At 46.1% G+C, this 18,895-nt stretch overlaps 1 protein-coding gene across 9 annotated transcripts in view; it reads left to right on the forward strand.

Annotated features, from left to right (window-relative positions):
- Positions 1–11,156, forward strand: part of PTPRT (protein tyrosine phosphatase receptor type T) — a 793,719-nt gene extending 782,563 nt beyond the window's left edge. For 6 of the 9 annotated variants that reach the window (XM_040447032.1, XM_040447030.1, XM_040447034.1 and 3 more), the window contains 2 exons: positions 2,608–2,743; positions 3,638–3,691. In XM_040447032.1, coding sequence (XP_040302966.1) covers positions 2,608–2,743; positions 3,638–3,691 — 190 coding nt within the window. Of the gene's footprint in view, positions 1–2,607; positions 2,744–3,637 lie in introns of all 9 variants that reach the window. The other 3 variants (XM_040447029.1, XM_040447037.1, XM_040447031.1) reach the window with 1 other exon arrangement.
- The last annotated feature ends 7,739 nt before the right edge of the window (positions 11,157–18,895 follow it).

The following is an 18,895-nucleotide window of genomic DNA, read 5'->3' on the forward strand; positions in this document are numbered from 1 at the left end:
GATCCTCCAACTATTTCCTAAAGGGGGAAAAGAAGAAAGGGCATGTGTTGATTGAGTTTGATGCCAGATATTTTAAATGAATTTTAAAATTAAAATACCATCTACAAGGTAGATATTACCATGCTATAGTGAAAAAACTGGGGCACAGGAGGGGTGAGAGATTGGGTAGTTAAGTGAGGAGCTTTGATCTGAATCCACCGACATGCAAGTCAATATGCTGTTAACCCACACTGCCTCTGAGTAAACCAAAGGACTCATCAGCCGTGTCCTCCTTCAGGGGCATCTCTTGCTATGGGCGTACTGGGAACACAGGGACACGGGGAGCCTGAAGGGAAGGCAATGCCCCTGAGGGGTTGATCGATGGGTGTGAAGGGCCCTGGAAACACTGTTTCCCATGGCACAGTGGGCTCACAGCTGTAGTGATATGTCCATTACTGGGGTACACTGTAACCTTTACCACCTATCTCAGAATGGGCAAAGCTGGGGCACAGAGTTTCCCAAATAGACCTTGATGTCATAATGCCAGGTGGAGGTCAGGACCCTTAGGGGACTGTGGCTGACAGGCTGTCATCAAGAAAGTTAGTTAACTGAGTGAGCTTCAGTTACCTCATCTGCCCAGTTATGTTAAAATGCCCATATGCCCATATGTTAAAATAGGTCATCTTAAGACCCTATCGTGCTTTGTCGTTAAATATTTAGAGAACAAACACAAGTTATCTTCCAACATACAGATTCATGACATCATGGTAGCAAATATGCAAATGTTATAAAGACAGTTACTTCAGAGCCTGTGTTGGAGTCTACCCTAAGAATATAGAGTGACCTCTGAGAAGGATTCTGCAAAGATCTCGGACCCAGAGCACCTCTGTAGCTGTAACAGCCATATGTGGAACATATGACTGGCAACCATTCCCTTTGCTGCTCAGAACATGGAGGTTGGGGGAAAGTGACTGAGAGGACTCAACTCTCTTAAAATGTGTCAGAGGAGATGGGAGTGAGCTCTTCCCTTTTTAGAGTAAATATGTCTGGAGCCCATTGAAAACACCTTACTGACCTCAGAATCGAGTTCAGTCTTTTCAAAACGAGCTATTGTTCATTGTTCCCCTCTTTCAAATAGGTGGTGTATGCACATGTCAGGAAAACCAGACACACACAAACACACACACATACACACACACACACACACACACGACTTAAGGCCACCACCTATAACAATCCTTTTTTTCTCAAAGGATGCAAATCACAAACTGGGGTTCAGGAAGATGCTGTGAGGTGTCAGTGTCACGTTGATGGGTGACATCAGCCAAACCAAGCTAGTTCTACCCACATCCCAGACACTGGCAGCTGGTTCCCTGCCAATTCACCCCTGCCCCTTCCACATCCCTCTCACACAGTCAGGTGGCCTCACCTTTAGCACAGAGTCATTACCATCACATCAGGGTCTCACTCCATCAGACCCTTGGATTTCTGTGCCCACTTACCTCTTTCTCTTGGACTCTGTTCTTGCTTCAGAAAGTACTGAACACTCCCTCTAGGGGAATCCCTTCCTACTCTTTACCATGTGATTTTTTTCAGCCTGCTTTTTTGCAGGAGTACCTTTTTATCCATATCGCCCCTAGCCAAGGTGACCAGCAGTTTGAACTGAAGGAAAGCATAGGCAGGTCCTCCTATCAACAGGGACCTTGGCATCCTTGGAGGCCAGAGATACCAAAGAGACATCGAAATGCAATGGCCAGTGAATGGAGGGCAACTGTCTGTACTTGAAACATCTGCTCATTGGGTGTCCTATACATAAAACATCTGGGAAATCAAGTGCCTTAGTTTCCATCCAGATGTTCTTTAGACACAGGCCATTACATGAAATCATTAGTTGCTCTTGGCAACGTGCCCAGGATTTCTGAATCAGGTAGTTTCCTAAAGGGACTTTCTGTAAATACGTGGAGGTGCATTTTCATGAACATGAATTATGGAGCACCAGAAAGGAGGGACAGAGAGATGACCCTGCCGGGAGCCCTCTAGTTCGACTCTCCAGATCGACAGGGTCTTGCTTAAACCAGGATGTCCAGAGACCTATCATCTCAAAATAGAGCATTTCAGACCCACCCAGCCCCACCCCTAAACCTAGACTGGCTGACCTGAGGCTAACAGTGATGTCTCTGGAGTTTCTATCCTTAGTGGAGGGGAAGAACTAGGATTAAAACCACCTGGAACCTTCCCTTGTGTTCACTGGATGTGTAGGTGGAACCAGATCCTCCTTTTGAACAAGGATACAGGCACCACATGTACAGAGACACACTGTCACACTGTTTGGGTCAGTGTACCATGTATGACTTTCACATGCTCATAGAACCAAAGACACATCCAGCTAATTGAATTCTCAAAGAGCATCTAGTCCAGCCCCTCCATTCTATGAACAGGGAACAGCTTGTTCAAGGTCAAAGCAGGCTCATGGCACCAGTGGGACTGACACCGCTAAGGCTTTCACCATAGCCTGACCTTGCATTTGCTGGGGCAGCCACTCCCCCACTACTGCTGATGTAGCTTTAGGATGAGCAGGTGCTGGGAGGGTGCCCAGGAATATAGCTCACCTCTTCACTCTGTGTGTAGAAATGGGGGCGGCCGCAGCGGAACCTTCTGTGCCATCTGCAGCGTGTGTGAGATGATCCAACAGCAAAACATCATTGACGTGTTCCACATTGTGAAAACACTACGTAACAACAAGTCCAACATGGTGGAGACCCTGGTGAGTGTCCCAAGAACCTTCTTCTACAGTCTAGGGGCTGGCCCTAATTCCCCTGACCTGGAGAAAATAGCATCAGATAGAAAAACACCCAACAGCAGGGCGCTTAGTGAGCCCTTACAGTCTAAACCCTTTGCACAGTTATCTGCTCTGCTCACATCCCTTCCAACCACACAAACTTCCTTCTCCTGCAGGGCAGTCCAAATATTAATCCTGACACACTAATCCTCATATCGCTAATTCAGGTTTAGGGGAAGGGATTCTGGATTAGTGGAGTCTGAATTATATTTTCAATTCAGTCCAGTCCTATTCTAATTGACCTATGTGAATTGCACAGTGTAAGCACAGGGCTCGGACACTGTGGAGAAAGCGATGGAAAGTACGTGAGCAGGCAGAGCCCAGATCCTAAGGCCTGGTGCAGTGATGGGAACAGACCATACACAGGGAACTTTGATAGAAGAGTCTTAACCTAATCAAAGCATGGTCCTACTTAGATTCTCATCCATAGACCAGCAGTGTCAGCGTCATCTAGGTGCTTGTTAGAAACACAGAATCTAAAGCCACTCCAGATTTACCCAGAGTTTGCATTTTAGAAAGATTCTTGGGTGCTTCATATGCATCTTTTAGTCTGAGAAGCACTAGTGTCCAAAACAGGGAAAAGGAAGAGAATGATCCCGTTGGGCATCTGGGAAAGCGTGGGTGTGAACAGGCCTGGGGCACAACTTGGGGGGATGTCCAGATACAGATAATTACATGGATAATTTTGAGTCAACTGTTAGTATGGATGTAGATAAAGTTTCTTCCAAAATCTGTGTCTCTAACCTAAATGCATTTCTCCTTTCCTTTTTTTTCTTTCTCTTGCCTCCTCTGCTTCCTCTTTGCCTCTCCCCCTCTCAGGAACAGTATAAATTTGTATACGAGGTGGCACTGGAATATTTAAGCTCCTTTTAGCCCAATGGGATGGGGAATCTGCCGGAGCCCAGAGGCTGCTGCAGCCAAGCCCCCTTTTCTGTGAATGGCAGTGACTGGGCTCAGGGGCTAAGAGGCGGCCCCCTGCCCAACTCCAAGGAGAAGACTGGTGGTCCGTGTTCCGTGGTGGGCCTGCCCCTTCTGAGGGTCTCCTGTAGCTGTGGGGGATGCTGCTCTGAAAGGCCCAGACTTCCCTTCCACACCCAACCAGCCACAGCCATGGGCCCATGCACACGTGCACCCATGGCGAGGCCCTGGATTTTTTGGTTCCCAGACCTCTTGCTTTTGTTCAAGTTTGTGAATCTCATGGCAAGCCGACTGTGCGAGCGTTGGGGAGTGACAGCCTCAGCAGCACCTCCCTGCCTCACTTTTCCTTGAGAGTAGAGTAGATATCTGTTCTACTCCTCCATGCAGTCATGGAAATGATGGGGTTCTTGGAGGCGGGGGGGCCTGCTCTGCTGCCTGCTGTAGGCTCCTTCAGGGATCTCTGGCATTGGACACCTGCCGGTCTGGATCAGTGTGACCTCGGGATGCTCCTGAGACCACAGCAGAGGTCCCCATTCTCAAACATAACCTGCATGGGGCTTGGCCCGATACCATTTTGAACCCCTCCCCCAGCCTAGGCCTTGACCTGTTGTTCACTGGCCAGTCCGCTGTGTCCACGCCCTTTGATAAAGGTTCTCTTTGCTTTTTTTGTAATCAGTGGGAGGGAGAGTGTGGAATGTTGCTGCTCTTCCTTTTCTTTGTGAAAAGGAACCATCTCTTGGAGGGCAGGGCTGACCTTGTGTCTCTTGGGTGGTGGCTTCCTTTAGGAGAGAGAAAAGAGTCGGTTATTTTCTGAAGTGTATAGGGAAAAAACTTTATTTGGGCATGTAAAATCTTAGTCTCTTACGTCTAAATAAAAGGGGGAGAGAAGTTTGGGTGTGTAAGTATAAGACAAATCTCTTGGGCCTGTAATCTTTCCTGGCAATGTCCTTAAAAGATCCCACCCTAGGACAGTGATGCCATTGAGCAAGGGTGACAGGCTAGTCTGAAGATGGTCCCTTCAGATGGGGAAGATGATACTAGCTTTGTGCATAATCTTGGATCCCCAAATTTGAATTCCTTCCTAGAGAAACCCCTAGCTGACATCTTGAAAAAGGTCATCATGGGCCCAGTTATGCTGTAGTTTAAAATAGGCCAAGGAGATCATACCAGGGATCTAGGATCTTATTGAAAGTAAAGTATGGGTGACCCAGTGACAGGGAAGCAATATTTGCTAAGCATCTACTGTATGTCGGGCTTGGCACATTCCTTATGACATCTCACTCAGTCCTAGAACCCCCATGAGAGAACTACTAGCCTGTCATCTCTACTTTACAATTGAGGAAACTGAGGCATCTTCCTCACTGATGAAATCCTGGGTTCCAGAAAGGCAGATATTGGTGATAAGACCCATTTGTACTGTTTCCTTCATCTTTCTCAGCAAAGCACTTATTTTATGGAGGGAAAATAAGGCCAGAAACTTCTGAGCAGAGAACTCCACAATGGAGTTCTTTCTTTCTGATGCGAGTTCTTCTGGGAAGCCCAGTAGTTCAGATATATTTTAGTAAGTCATTCCCAGCTCCCCAGGAAAGCTAGTCCCATCTGATTTCTTGGCCAATGAAAACAGTTGCCTGTTTCCTCAGGCTGTGAGGTCTGTAAGCCAGGGACATGCTCTACTTTGGCCTCTACTAGGTGTTGAGGCACAGTATTTGGCAGCCTCAGGGCAGCCTGGGATCTAGGAAGCTCCACGTGGAGGCTGGTCTGGCCCCAGACAGGAGATAAGGAGCACAGAATTCAATAAGGCACAGTTTTTCTCCCCAAGAGCTCCCTGTATACTGGGGAGCTTGAACCCTAGTACAGGAGTGGTGCAGCGTATGAGCATCATATGAAACTGGGAGCAAGAGACCCTCTGCCTGCCTACGACTTCCTAGAGGAAGTAGTGCCCATTCAAGCTGGGTCTCAACAGGTAGAAAAAAGAGGAAAAGGAAATCAGTCCAAGGGATCAGGATGTATAGTGGCAAAGAGGTGTGAAAACTCCCTGGGATGGGAGGCAGGCAGGTGAGAGGTCAGCCCAGCTGGAGCAAAGTACGACAGGAGGGGCGGCAGGAGATGAGCCAGGGTCAGGGAGAAGAGTGTTCCACCAAAAGCACAGACTTACCCCTACGGGCAACAGAGAGCGAGGAGAGCATCTGAGTGATGTGCTCAGCTCAGTGTTAGAGAAGACTCCCTCTGGGGCCAGTGAGGCTGCCTCCTTTCCTTTCATCAGACACTGTGAAAACATTCCCTTAAGCGTGTGCTTTTTACTATCACATCTATTTGTCTGTCTGCTCATTATTTTGTTGCTGGAACAAAATATGCAGTGGATCATGAGACTCCACTCTTGTGAGAAACTCAGGGTCTCTGCTCTACCGTGGAGCAGGGTGACCACTGCAGGCCCATGAGGATGGGACATGAAAGGAACCCACAGAAACTGTTCCCATTGGTGTGGGCTCTGGAGCTGTCTGGAAGTCCAGGGACACCAGACGTGATCACAGAAGGGCTGTCACTTTGGAGGTTCAAAAGGAAGCATCTCAAAGGGAAGGAAGGCAAAGGAGCCCCCCCAGTGAACTCACTCTTCTCCTTTGATGGGTCCTTTCCCCGGTGTACTTGAGCAGGTCCCCAGGCCTCAGCTCCCACTGGTCGTGCTGGCTTCCCCTGGCTCCAGTCCACTGCTCCTGCCAGCCCTCACACAGCCTTCAAGGAGCCTGTAGCAGAGAAAATCAAATGCTCTTTGCTCAGACCCTGGCTCATCCATGCAGAATGGGGGAGGGGGGCTATCCAACACAAATCCTAGGATTTATTTTGCTCTGGAAGGGGTGACAGAGCTGGCAGATAAAAATGACACTGGCTTCTATCATTTCAAATGGTAGGAATTTAAATTTTGACTTTAGGGATAAGGGAAGTTGTAAAAATTCAGGCCATGGTGGGGTAATCGACCCAACAAGGCCCAGCGATGGTTCCCCCAATTCAGCGCCCCCATTTCCTCAAAATGCAGCTACTCTCCAAAGAAGGCATGGCAGTGAACAGGTCTTAGGCCAGTTTACAGAGGAAGAAATTAAGGCTCATGATGGGAATATTTTCCCTAAGATTGCGCATGGCATGCATGTAGCAGGGCATGATGGATGGGATGGGGGCACTGATGCCCTGGAATTTGGACTTGATCCATTCCCTGGGAAATAAGAGAAAACACCACCTCCCCCAAGGTATTTTCCCACCCCACTCCACTTAGAAGATGAGCTACCTTTTACAATTCAGAGGAAAACCATATCAGTAGTATCAATCTCTGGGTTTCCACATCAAAGACTAGCCTCTCGTCTCTGGGGAGCCAAGGGAAGTACCCCCAAGTAGTACAGAGCCTCAGGGCCACCTCCTAGGTATGGACCTTGTTTGGAGGTGTGCAGAAGAAGCCAGGAACTCTCCCCAAGCTGCATGCATTTGTGGCCTAGATGGCTTTAGGCAGTATCTTAGCTGTGCCTCAACATTGTGTCCTTTCGCCCTTTCTGGGCCTCTAGATGACCACAGAAGGCCTCCCTTTGTGGGAACAGAGGGATCAGATTGCTTTTAGTGCTGGCCTTCTCTTTGGGTGCGGCCTGAGCAGTGGCCTGCCAACTGTGAGCCTTCACATGGAACCAGAAGACCGTGTGCTGGGGACTCTTAACAAGTGAGCTCACTGAATTCTCCCAACATCCCTAAGATGTGTTTGCAACTGTCACCATCTTACAGATGAGGAAACTGAGGCTCAGAGAGGAGAAATCACTTGTCCATAGTTCCCCAGTTAGTGAACAGAGGGGATCCAGGAATTAAACTGATTCTTCTGACTTCAAAGACAATATTTTTCCTCCATTGTGTCTCAGGTTTTCCCACGGGTCTACCCATAATAGCAAAGCCTGGGGTGGAACAGATAACCCAATGGATCTTGTAAAGCCCAAATCAGACAAGCTTAAAATTCCTCCACAGTTTCTTGTTTTACTTTAACAATTCATGTGATACTTGCCTTCTACTCTAATTTGCCTGATTTAATAGGACTGTATTTTTTACATGATGTCCCCTGGTCCTTCATGTGGCTTTGGTCCCCTCAACTCCCTATGACAGACCCTAGGGAATCATATCCCAGTCTGAGAGGCACCATGTCTGGCCATGCTGCTTCCTTCCTCCTGAGGCCAATTCCAGACTCAGGCTCAAGACCAGCTCAGCTTCCCCAGGCAGATCCTTTGGTGTGGGGGTACCATGACCTCACTGTTCATGGGTTGATCTCAACTTGTTTCTTCCAGTTAGATGCTAGAAAGAACCCACTGGTATATCCTAGAATGATGAGGATGTGTCCATCTGGCATAGTGAAGGGTGAGCCCATCACACTGTAAAGGGAAAGGATAAGATGCACACAGGCTTTCTCAGCAGATTCCTGAAGGCTGGGACTTGGAGAAGGTGTGATGTACTCTGTCCAGGTGGAGTCACATGGTTGCTAATGTGGGCAAATCTAAGGACATGCTTCATATGAGGGGCTGGGGGTCTGGAAGGCTTCTTACTTTACTTCAATCACACATACTTGGCTCCTGCCACATGCCAGGGCCCTGGAAGGGGTGCTGCCAGAAACAACAGGTTATTATGGGACAGTTCATCCCATGGTGAGGCATTGGGGTGGCAGTGGAAAGAGCTTAGTCTTTGGTTCAAATCACATCCTGACCATTTCTTAGCTGTAGAATGTTAGGCCAACCAATTAACGGGAAAAGATGTGAAAAGAGGAGCCTCGGCCAAGGTAGAAGGCACAGATTTGGAGAGCTTTGGGCAGGAAAACAGGAAGGCAAGGCCAAGAAGTTGGGGCCCAACGGAAACACTCAAGTATGCACATGAACTACAGGGAAAAGTGGTCATTTCTGTGGCCCAGCAGGACAGGGGACAGGGAAGCCTGGCCAGGACCACTGGGAGCAAGGGTGTCACTTTAGAATAAGTTTCACTGTCTCAGAAAAAAGGCTGTAATTCTCCTTGTGACCAACCAAATCATGTCTATCCATCATCTGCTCGCTGTTGCTAAACCAGCTCCTAATCTGTGTCCTCACCAGGGTCCACATTTCCTCAGCTCTGGCATGAATCCTGCTGTGTGCATACAGGTGTCAGTCTACTTAGGCTGCTCAGACAGCAGAAGGGTGGCCCAGGGAAGGATAGCCATGCAGGCACCATCTCATCTCAGCAGGAGTAACTGTCCAACCCCGACCCAGAGACACTGAAGGAGATGATAATTCCCCTCCACCTCACTGCCTTAGAAAAGAATGAAGAAAGCCACCCTCCTTTTGCCTTCATCTGGTCACTGCTGGGCTAGACAGGCCATCAGCACCCAGCTAAGTCAGGAGGAATGCTGTGGGAAACGTGAACAAGCCCAGGAGTAAGAGGAGCAGGGTGCTAACAGATTGTTCTGGGCCAGATCTCTGGGGTAATTAGCACCCACAATGGTAGACCCTAGGCTTGGCATCCTAGCTATCTAAGTAAGAGCTTGGGGGTGGTCCATAGGGGCTCATACAAGGAATGTGAGAGGACTCCGGATGAAAGAGGCTATAGATAAGACCCCTTTGGGTCTGGGTCACCATGTAATCTCCTTCTATATCCAAGAGCTTCTCTGGGTGTTGGGATTTGGACCCTGATTCTTGGTTGGCATGTTCAGAGAATGAGCATCTGAGGGCAGTAGAGCATTAGACAGGAAGGTATTGGTGTGAAAGCCTGGAGCTCAGGGTAATTAATGTAATTCATGGTTCCTTGGTGAGTCGAATTCTTAGATTTGGGGGAGGAAAGGGAATGTGAAGTAACCTGCCAGCAGTGCAAAACTGGGTAAGCACACTTCAGTGCATTTGAGCTTGTGAATACAAATCTGTAGGCCTCCTGTGAGATGGTCTCACAAACTCACCATGCCCCCACCTCTCCCATGGAAGATTAACGATTGAAGATGTTCCTTGGGTCAAAGCACCAGGGCAGTCCAGAGGCTCTGAGAACCAAGTAGTGCCATCCCAGTTCAAATCAGACTTCCAAAGGGTCAGGCAGAATGCTAGTGCCCATATGCTCCATAGGTCTGTAGATCATTGGACAAATTCAAGCATGGTTCTCTAGTCCCAGGTCACTCCTGTGAGTGGAACTAGGACCACTAGGTAAAGCTTGATGGCTGTAAGGAAGAATTTGCTATATGCCAGAGAGGATAAGCTGCCCGTATGAGCAGTGGTCCTGCAGAGCCAGACATCTCTTTAAAGGGAAGAAAGAGAATTTCTGAGATGACCTTTAACTTTCTTCCACCCTAGATGAGTGATATTTAATGCAGGTGGGACCATATTTGAACTCCTTCATTCCTGCAGAGCACAAAACCAAGGCTGGGTTTGGTTTGTGCAGGTTGAAGTTCCCTGCTCTCCTGTCCAAGTCTTCCCACCATGCAGGTGAAGATGCTGCTCTGGCCCCATAGCCAGCACTAATCCAAGCTGGTTATCACCAGAATGTCCAGAGAGAATAGCTGCTTTGCCACAGACCCAATGCCCACCAAGATCTGTGATGAGACCAACCATACTTCAGATCCACTGGCCAACAAAGCCTTCATTGGTAGCCAGAACTAGTAAAGGTCCAAGCAGGACCCAGAGCAGGGCTTTGCTTACCACACACATGGTCTCCAGAGGTTACTTCTACCCCACTCCCCACTCAAGGCCTGTTGAAGCAGACTGCATAAAGTAAAAGCACAGTGACTCTGTTGGCACATAATTGTAATCATCCCCAAAGCATCCATTTCATTGCCAGGTGGATCCCGGGCTAGCCCAAGTTAATCCAGGCTAACCCATGTTGGCAATCATACTCAGAAGCACTTTTTCACCCTAAATCAACTAGCCAATAAAAGGCAGAGTTGGGGCTTCTACCATTGCCTTGGCTACTGGACACCATCACAGCCCTCTAAGGGTCATCATGGGGTTCCCACACGACTCGAGGGAGACTGACATTTTCTCATCCACTGGGCATATTATATTGCATGAGACCAAAGTCTCCACACTGTTTGCAGCCTCCTCCATGAATCCCAATGGCCTGCACTTGTACAGTTTGGGTGTTTGATAGATAAAGCACGTATGAGAAGAGAAAACAAAATAAATCAACTTTTTTAAAAAGCCAGCACTGTGCTGTCAATGTTCTTTTTTTTTTTCCTTTTCCTTTCCAATTCTAGCTTAAAAAACCAGAAGGTAAATAATGTCAGGTCAATGAATATCAGATATATTTTTTGACTGTACATTACAGTGAAGTGTAATCTTTTTACACCCTGCAAGTCCATCTTATTTATTCTTGTAAATGTTCCCTGACAATGTTTGTAATATGGCTGTGTTGAAATCTATACAATAAAGCTGTGATCATGAGATTCATGTTTTCCTAAGATATTCGCACTGGTTTCTTCCTGGGGTTGGGTGGGAGTGAGGGGAAGACAAGTGGAAGAAGGAAGATGAGAAAAATCTATGACCTTCTAGGTTTCTTTATGTTTGTTTAATCCTCACATCTATAATGCAGGAAGGGTGTATTATCCCCTCTTTGCAGATGAGAAAGTTGTGGTTCATAAACATTAAGGGATTTTCCATGATTCTACATTGAGCTACTGAAAGGGTAGAGTCTAAAACAGTCCCTCCCCACCCCTCCGCCCAAGTGTGGTCCATAGAGACCTGGCACCAGAATTACTCAGGAAATTTGTTAACGGGCAAATTTTTAAGCCCCTACAGAATCACAGTTTCAAGATCTGCATACTAACAAACTTCCTGGATATAGAAGTTAGCTACTGCCGCATAATATACCACCCCAAAACTCAGTGACTTAAACAGTAGTCCTTTCTGGTGTTCAGCTGGGGTCTGACTGATCTAGGCTGGGTCAGCTGGCCCATTCATGGGTTCTACTCCAGGCCAGGCTTGCCTGGGATGCCTTGGCTAGGGCATCTTTGCTCCCTGTAGCTGTTATCCTCCCCCCTGGGGACAGCAGGCTAGCCTAGTCATGGTCTTCTTATGGTGATAGGAGCACGACAAAAAACATCCAGTCACATCAGCTGCTTTGAAACAGGTCTGCAACATCCCATTGGGTAAGACTGGTTCCACGGCATCAAGATGCATAGAAGTCTACTTCTTGACACAGAACCTCCTTTTCAATGTTCTAATAAATGCTGACATTAGGCACTACACCAGTGATGCCAGATGCAGACTTTAACCCTCTCATCTCAGACCCATAGATCATCTACATCAGTTCACCTGAGAAACTTCTAAACATGCACAGTCTAATTCAATTGGTCCAGGATGGGTGCCCAGAATCTGCATGCTTAACAAGGTGCCCGAGGTGATTGTAATACATGCTGGAATTGTGCAAGCACTGTTCTAAATGCTGTTGCTATTACAGAGGGCCAAGTCAGACAGGGAGACAAATCAGTTCCCAAACTAGTGTATGAGGCTGCCAGTCTCTGAGTTGGATGCACAAGCTCTCTCCAGGTAAGCAGAAGAAACAGCTGGAACTAATTATTTGGAGTTTACTGGTTCCCAAGTTTTCTGTACATATCCAGATAGAAGCATGAGCCATAGGGTCAGAACCCAGGGTACACTTGTTCTCATTCAGCTTTAGGAACCCTGGCAGGGTTCTTCAACCTAAGAGACCTATATTTATGACCCACCAGAACCCACCTGCACTCCCAAAAGCCACAGAGCCTGGAGAACCCATACCTCCCAGCTTGGGTCCTGAGTGGGGAACCTGGTGGCCAGCCAGCTAGTAGTAATCCTTGTCCCTCTGTCCTTGGTCATGTTAATCTCACTTACTCTGCCTGCTATATTTATTCATTTGTCACAAATGTAATAGTTGACATTGGGAAAAATAAAATTAGAAAGAAGGAAAAAATCTCACATATCTCCTAATAACCAAAATACTTTGGGGCATACTGTTTTTACCCAAAATGGAAATAACTTTTTAAGAGTTATTATAAAAGTAGCATATACTCATTTGAAAGAAGACACAACAGGGGCGCCTGAGTGGCGCAGTCGGTTAAGCGTCCGACTTCAGCCAGGTCATGATCTCACGGCCCGTGAGTTCAAGCCCCGCGTCAGGCTCTGGGCTGATGGCTCAGAGCCTGGAGCCTGTTTCTGATTCTGTGTCTCCCTCTCTCTCTGCCCCTCCCCCATTCATGCTCTGTCTCTCTCTGTCCCAAAAAATAAATAAAGGTTGAAAAAAAAATTTTAAAAGAAAAAAAAAGAAAGAAGACACAACAGATGAACATAGGGGAAGGGAAGGAAAAATAAGATCGAAACACAGAGGGAGGCAAACCATAAGAGACTCTTAAATACAGACAATAAACTGGGGGGTTGCTGGAGGGGAGGTGAGGGGGGATGGGCTGGATGGGTGATAGGTGTTGGGAAGGGCACTTTTTGGGATGAGCACTGGGTGCCATATGTAAGAGGTCACTGGGTTCTACTGAAGCCATGACAACACTGTATGTTAACTAACTTGAATTTAAATTTAGAAAAAAGAAAGAACTCAATACAAAATTGCTTGAGACATAAGGTAAAAGTCACCACTTCTCAAAGGCACTTGTTAATATTTTTATGCCATTCCAGACCTTTCTATGCGTATATAAACATATATACATATACATACATGCTGATAGACTCCTTACCACTTAACATCATGCTGTGGTCATATTTCTATGGATATGTGCTTAGATAGCTATTATCTTTCTTGACACGCTCCCAGTACTTCTGCAACCTGAGGGTAACCTGTTTGAGTATGTCAAGACTCAGGTGCTCTCACAGTGATATCTTTGAACCATACCCCTGTGTGCTCCAAACCTGGAGACTGGCGAGAGAGGCACAATTCTCCTTACATACCTACTAGCTGCCCAGGTGGGTCCTAGCCTAGCCCTCCTTTCTGGCTGGACCTGAAGTGAGGGTCCACATCAAACCTTAAAGCACCTTGGTGAGACCCTGATGGTTCAGCCTAAGATCTTCCTCCAGTCCAGGAGTTTAAGCTTTCCATGTGAACTCCAGCGGATCTAAAAGCCCTCAGACCCTTAAGGACATAGCACAAGGTTACCAACATGCCATGCAAGACGCGAGAAGGGGGATTTGATTTCCTCTGGCAGGGTCTAGGATAGTAAGGAGAAAGGAACCAAGAGAAGTGCAGAAGCAGCTGATGGGATAAGGAGAAGAAACCATTCTTGGTTAATTTTAGAAAAATCTTGACTCCACAAGGACTTGGCCTAAGTAGCTTTCTCTTGAAAACTAGCAAAGGGACTGAACCTGAAATCTCCATTAGTATGCAGTAGAGATACAGCACCGACACAGAGACGACCCCCACAGACTGAGAACTAGAAGCTGGAGCATGGGAATAAACCCATGGAGATTGGAAGAAAACTAAGGAGGATTTCAGTTTCCACAATCCACGGATTACGCATTGAAATAAAGCTGAACTAATTGTTCAAGGAATCCAAAGTGCATGGAAAGATAAACATACAGAGAAACACAGATGTACAGAGAACACAGACTGAATATACAAATGAATGACTGTATCAGTATATCCGTAGTGATTCTCTCTCTTCACAGAGAATATGAGTGACTTTTGTTCTTTATATGTTCTACGTTTTCTAAATTTTATGTTACTCTCATGCCTTGAAAAACCACTTATAGGGGCGCCTGGGTGGCTCAGTCAGTTAAGCGGCCGACTTCTGCTGGGGTTATGATTTCGCGGTCCGTGAATTCGAGCCCCGCGTCGGGCTCTGTGCTGAGAGCTCAGAGCCTGGAGCCTGCTTCGGATTCTGTGTCTCCCTCTCTCTGACCCTTCCCCGTTCATGCTCTGTCTCTGTCTCAAAAATAAATAAACGTTAAAAAATTAAAAAAAAAAAAAGAAAGAAAGAAAAACCACTTATATAAAAATGTAGGGGGAGCAGCACATAGAAAAATGAAAGCAGGATAGACATGATGGTGCCAGGAATGGGATCAGACCCAAAAGACTTACCAACACCTGGGTCAAGAGGTTCAAAACCTTGGCACTGCCAAACCACCCAGGAAGGAGAACACAGTCAATTGGCTAGATATCCAAAGGGGAAAATAAGCCAGTTGCTCAGCATAAATAGAAGTGTTCCAGCTACAAAAGCCAGAAGTAATATTTTTCCATGATTCCCCTTAAGAAAAAGAATGGTTTCAACAACATCCTTAGCAGAAGGCAACATTTCCCTCCCTGAAGGCTGGTGGCCTCTTGCCATGGAACGATTCAGTGAAAGCTCCTTACTGGGGGACCAAATTGAAGGTGCCCGGCTACACAGTTCTCTGCAAGTCAACCTGAGCCAGGTATAGGTATTACCATCTCCTGAAGGATGAGGACCCAAACAACTGTATGTGCCCAAACAGAAAGTGGATTCACCCCTCTCTGGGGTGGGGTGGGGCAGGACCAAGAAGCCATTCTCATCCTAGGTTCTGACCATGGCTGACTCCATCTGATCCTGCTTTCCTCTAAAATGCCTACACATTCATAAAAGCTGGACACTGGGCTACCAAGCTGCTAAGTGAACCTGGGAGGAATTTCCCCTGATTACAAGATACAAGGGGCTGAAATAAGAATCATAATCAGTGGTTGGTGCTGATTCATGGTTTGCCCCCTAAATGATGTGAAGGAACCTCAAAGAAAATGAAGTGGTTCATCCCTCCAGATGGTCTGGTTTCACTCAGAAAATTGGCCATTGGTCCATTTCTATCCCCCCAGAGATGAAATGACATTAATAAAAACCTCTATGAGAGGGGGAATTATGGGGAGAAACTTGCAGAAATGCAAGTGCACTTTCATGCCCCCCTCCCACGTTCTGTTCAGAGCAGCCCAGAGGGAAGCAGGGAGAGGAAGGAGCATGCTGTCATGTGAATATACACGAGACAGGGTAAAGCACTTCAAATATCCTCAGCCTCACCTCTGATCTCCTCTGTGGTGGTGGTGACCAAGCAGCCTTCTGCAGATTCCATGGAGGGGCAGCCAATGCACCTCCCCCCAGACCTTTTGCTTCCCACCCCTCAGCTTGATGCTGTTCTCTAGGCTGCTCAAAGGAACCCGCTTGGCAATCACATGTGTGCCACCCAGAAAAGTGGGGGAGTTAGCCACCCTGCCCCCTATCACCATGGGGCAAACTTTGACCAACAGGAGACTGGAGCCTGTAAACAAATGCTTTCTCCTTTCTTGCCTCTGAAGGCAGTTCTGAGCTACATTTTATGTAACTTTTCAAATAGTTCCATCAAGCAAACAGATCCCTGTAGGAGCAGCCAACTCCATAACACAACCTTGTATTGCCTCTCCCTCCCCCCTTCTCTGATTTACACCTCCTCCCCCCATTGCTTCTTGGAGTCGTATCTCCCAATAAAACATTGTCCCAGGCTTGGCTTTGAGGGAGGTACTAGCAGGGAAATTGGGCTAAGCTAGGCACAGCACCCCATCCTCCAACTGCTAATCTGAAATGGGATTCTGCCAATGTGCATAGAAGGCTTCCAGCTGTCCAGTAAAGCTTTTGATCCAGGGACAAAAATGGACTTGGTGTAAAGTGATTCATATGGGAGAATCTATAGTCACATCCTAGGCTCATCCTATGTGTCATGTTAATTTGCTACTCAGATTTGGGAACAGGAGTCCTGCATTCCCATGTCTTTGCTGAAAATAGTAAGCCTGCCCAAAAGACAGCAAGAAGGACTGTAAGCGGCCCCATGGGAACCCTACTGTGAGCACTAGCACATTGGGGCGGTTGGCCGGTGGAGCAGGAGAACCTCTGCCTACAGAACCAAGAGCCTGAAGCAACACTTACTCCCAGGCTGCCCTTGGCAGGACATGGCTCCTGACAAATCATGTAGGCAGCCAGCTCCTAATGGGGGAAAATTGTGCCAGGAAAAGTTGGGGAGGAGGGGTGTCCAGCCGACACTAAACATAGATACAAGCCTCTTCAGGGCTAATGAAGCTCCTGTACTGAGAGCCCCAGCTCTGGCTAAGCCCCTTGCCCTCACAGTCTGTCAGATTCCTGAATTGGCAGAGAAAAATAATCAAATCTCACTCCCTTCCCCTTCCCTCTTCTTCCCTTCCCGTGTTCTCTGGCAACTCCCAACTCTGAGCAAGCTCAGAACTCCACTTATAAGATGAACAAACAGGAAAACATCACCAGACACATGAAAAGATGCAGGAATTCAAAGCTGAGGTTCGCTTTGAGAAATCAGAGAAAGTGCCTGCCCATGAAATCAAGTCCCTGCCAGGGAAAGGAAGACATTTTACAATGAATCCAAATGCAGAAAAACACCAGATTTCATAACTGAATCCAAGAACTCTTTTTGTTGTTGTATCCAGCAAAAGAAAGTGCTGACAACTCTAACCAAAATCAAACACAAATATTCAAAATTAGGAAACAGAAAAGGGATAGTATAGTGAAAGAGAAAATTATACAGCATTATATAAGGATATTATGAATAACCCTGGAGAGTAATTTTAAAATCTTGATCAAGTGGATCATTTTGGAAAAGTATGAATGTTACCAAAATTGGCTCAAGAAATAGAAAACCTGAGTAGACCATTATCAGAAAAAAAAATGTTTAAGTGGTTAATTTTCCCTAAAACATACAAGAACAAATAGTTTTATGAGGGTACTTGGTCAAACTTTCAAACAAAAATGTAATTCTTATGCTGTATGTACTATTCTAGAACAATGCAAAAAGGGAAATCTTCCCAATTTATATTATGAATATTATGAAGCTAAAACAGCATAGATACCAAATATTAAAGAGCACACACACACACACACACACACACTCTCTCTCTCTCTCTCAAAGCTTTTAGACAAGTCACATTTATAAATGCAAACATTTTTACCAAATTATATTTAGATGCTTTTTAAAAAAATATATATATATATATACCATGTTCAAGTAGCCTATATACCAGGACTCCAAGAATAATTCAGTATTAGGAAGTCTAAAGATAAAAGGAGAAAGACATATAATCAACTTAATAAATACTGAAAACACATTCAACAAAATTTAGTATCAATTTCTGATTAAATACAATAGTCTCCATAAGCTGGTAATTATAAGATACTTTATTAGCATAAGAAGTTAAAATTATGAGTGGAAGACATTATTAGAATTTACCTGTATCTACTTCTCCTTTCCATCCAGACACAAAAGGAAGATTACACCTTCCTACCCTCCTTGAAATTAGTGGGATATTGTGACAAGTCCTGGCCAATAAACTTGAGCAGAATTGATGTGTGTCAATTCTATGCCTAAGTAGTTAATTGCTGGTAAGAGACTCTACAGCATTTCCTTTCCCTGCCCCATCTATCAAGGAGGTCCTGGGTTCCAGATGATGAAGCTGTAGGATGGAGGAGCCCCCATCAGCCTGGATTACTGAATCACCACAAGGAGGACAGTTTCTCCTGGGGGTAACCTGGATCCACAGAGATTTGTGGCACTTAGCCAATGAGCGTTTGGAGTTCTGTATGGCTACAAAATGCCTAATATAAATAGTCAATGTATTCAGTAATAAAAAAAAGTATATTTCTATTAAAATCATAAATGCCTACATCATTGCTATTATCTAATATTTTTGGCTAATGCCAATGCAGTGAATGCCATTAAGCAAGAAAAAAGAGAGATTACTATTAATGTTACCATTACTATACAACCTCCCCCCCACACACACACACACATTTTAATTTTTTTCATGATTTTCTGGGTCAGGAATTCAGGGAGGGATCATCTGGCCAGTTCTGGCTTAGGATTTCTTCTGTGGGTACAATCAGATGTCAGTTAGAGCTATAGTCATCTTTAAGCCTTGACTGGGTGGGATGTTCTGGATGGCTCACATACATGGCTACTGTTGATAGCAGCTACTGACTGGGAGGTCAGTTGGGTTATCAACTAAGGTGTATACATGTGGCCTCTCCAGCATGGTGGTCTCAGGGCAGTCAGACTTATTACCTGGTCCCCGCTTTCACACAAAGGAGCATCCCAGGATTTCTGGTGGAAACTAAGTGACCTTTTTGGCCCTGGCCTTCAAAGTTATACCAAATCACTTCTGTTGGATTCTACTGGGTGTAAGGGATTCAGTGAAGTCAACCCCTGATTCAAAGGGAGAAGACAT

The sequence above is a fragment of the Herpailurus yagouaroundi genome, unplaced genomic scaffold (genome assembly GCF_014898765.1).
Source record: "Herpailurus yagouaroundi ecotype Mexico unplaced genomic scaffold, PumYag 196, whole genome shotgun sequence".
Classification (NCBI taxonomy): Eukaryota; Metazoa; Chordata; class Mammalia; order Carnivora; family Felidae; genus Herpailurus; species Herpailurus yagouaroundi.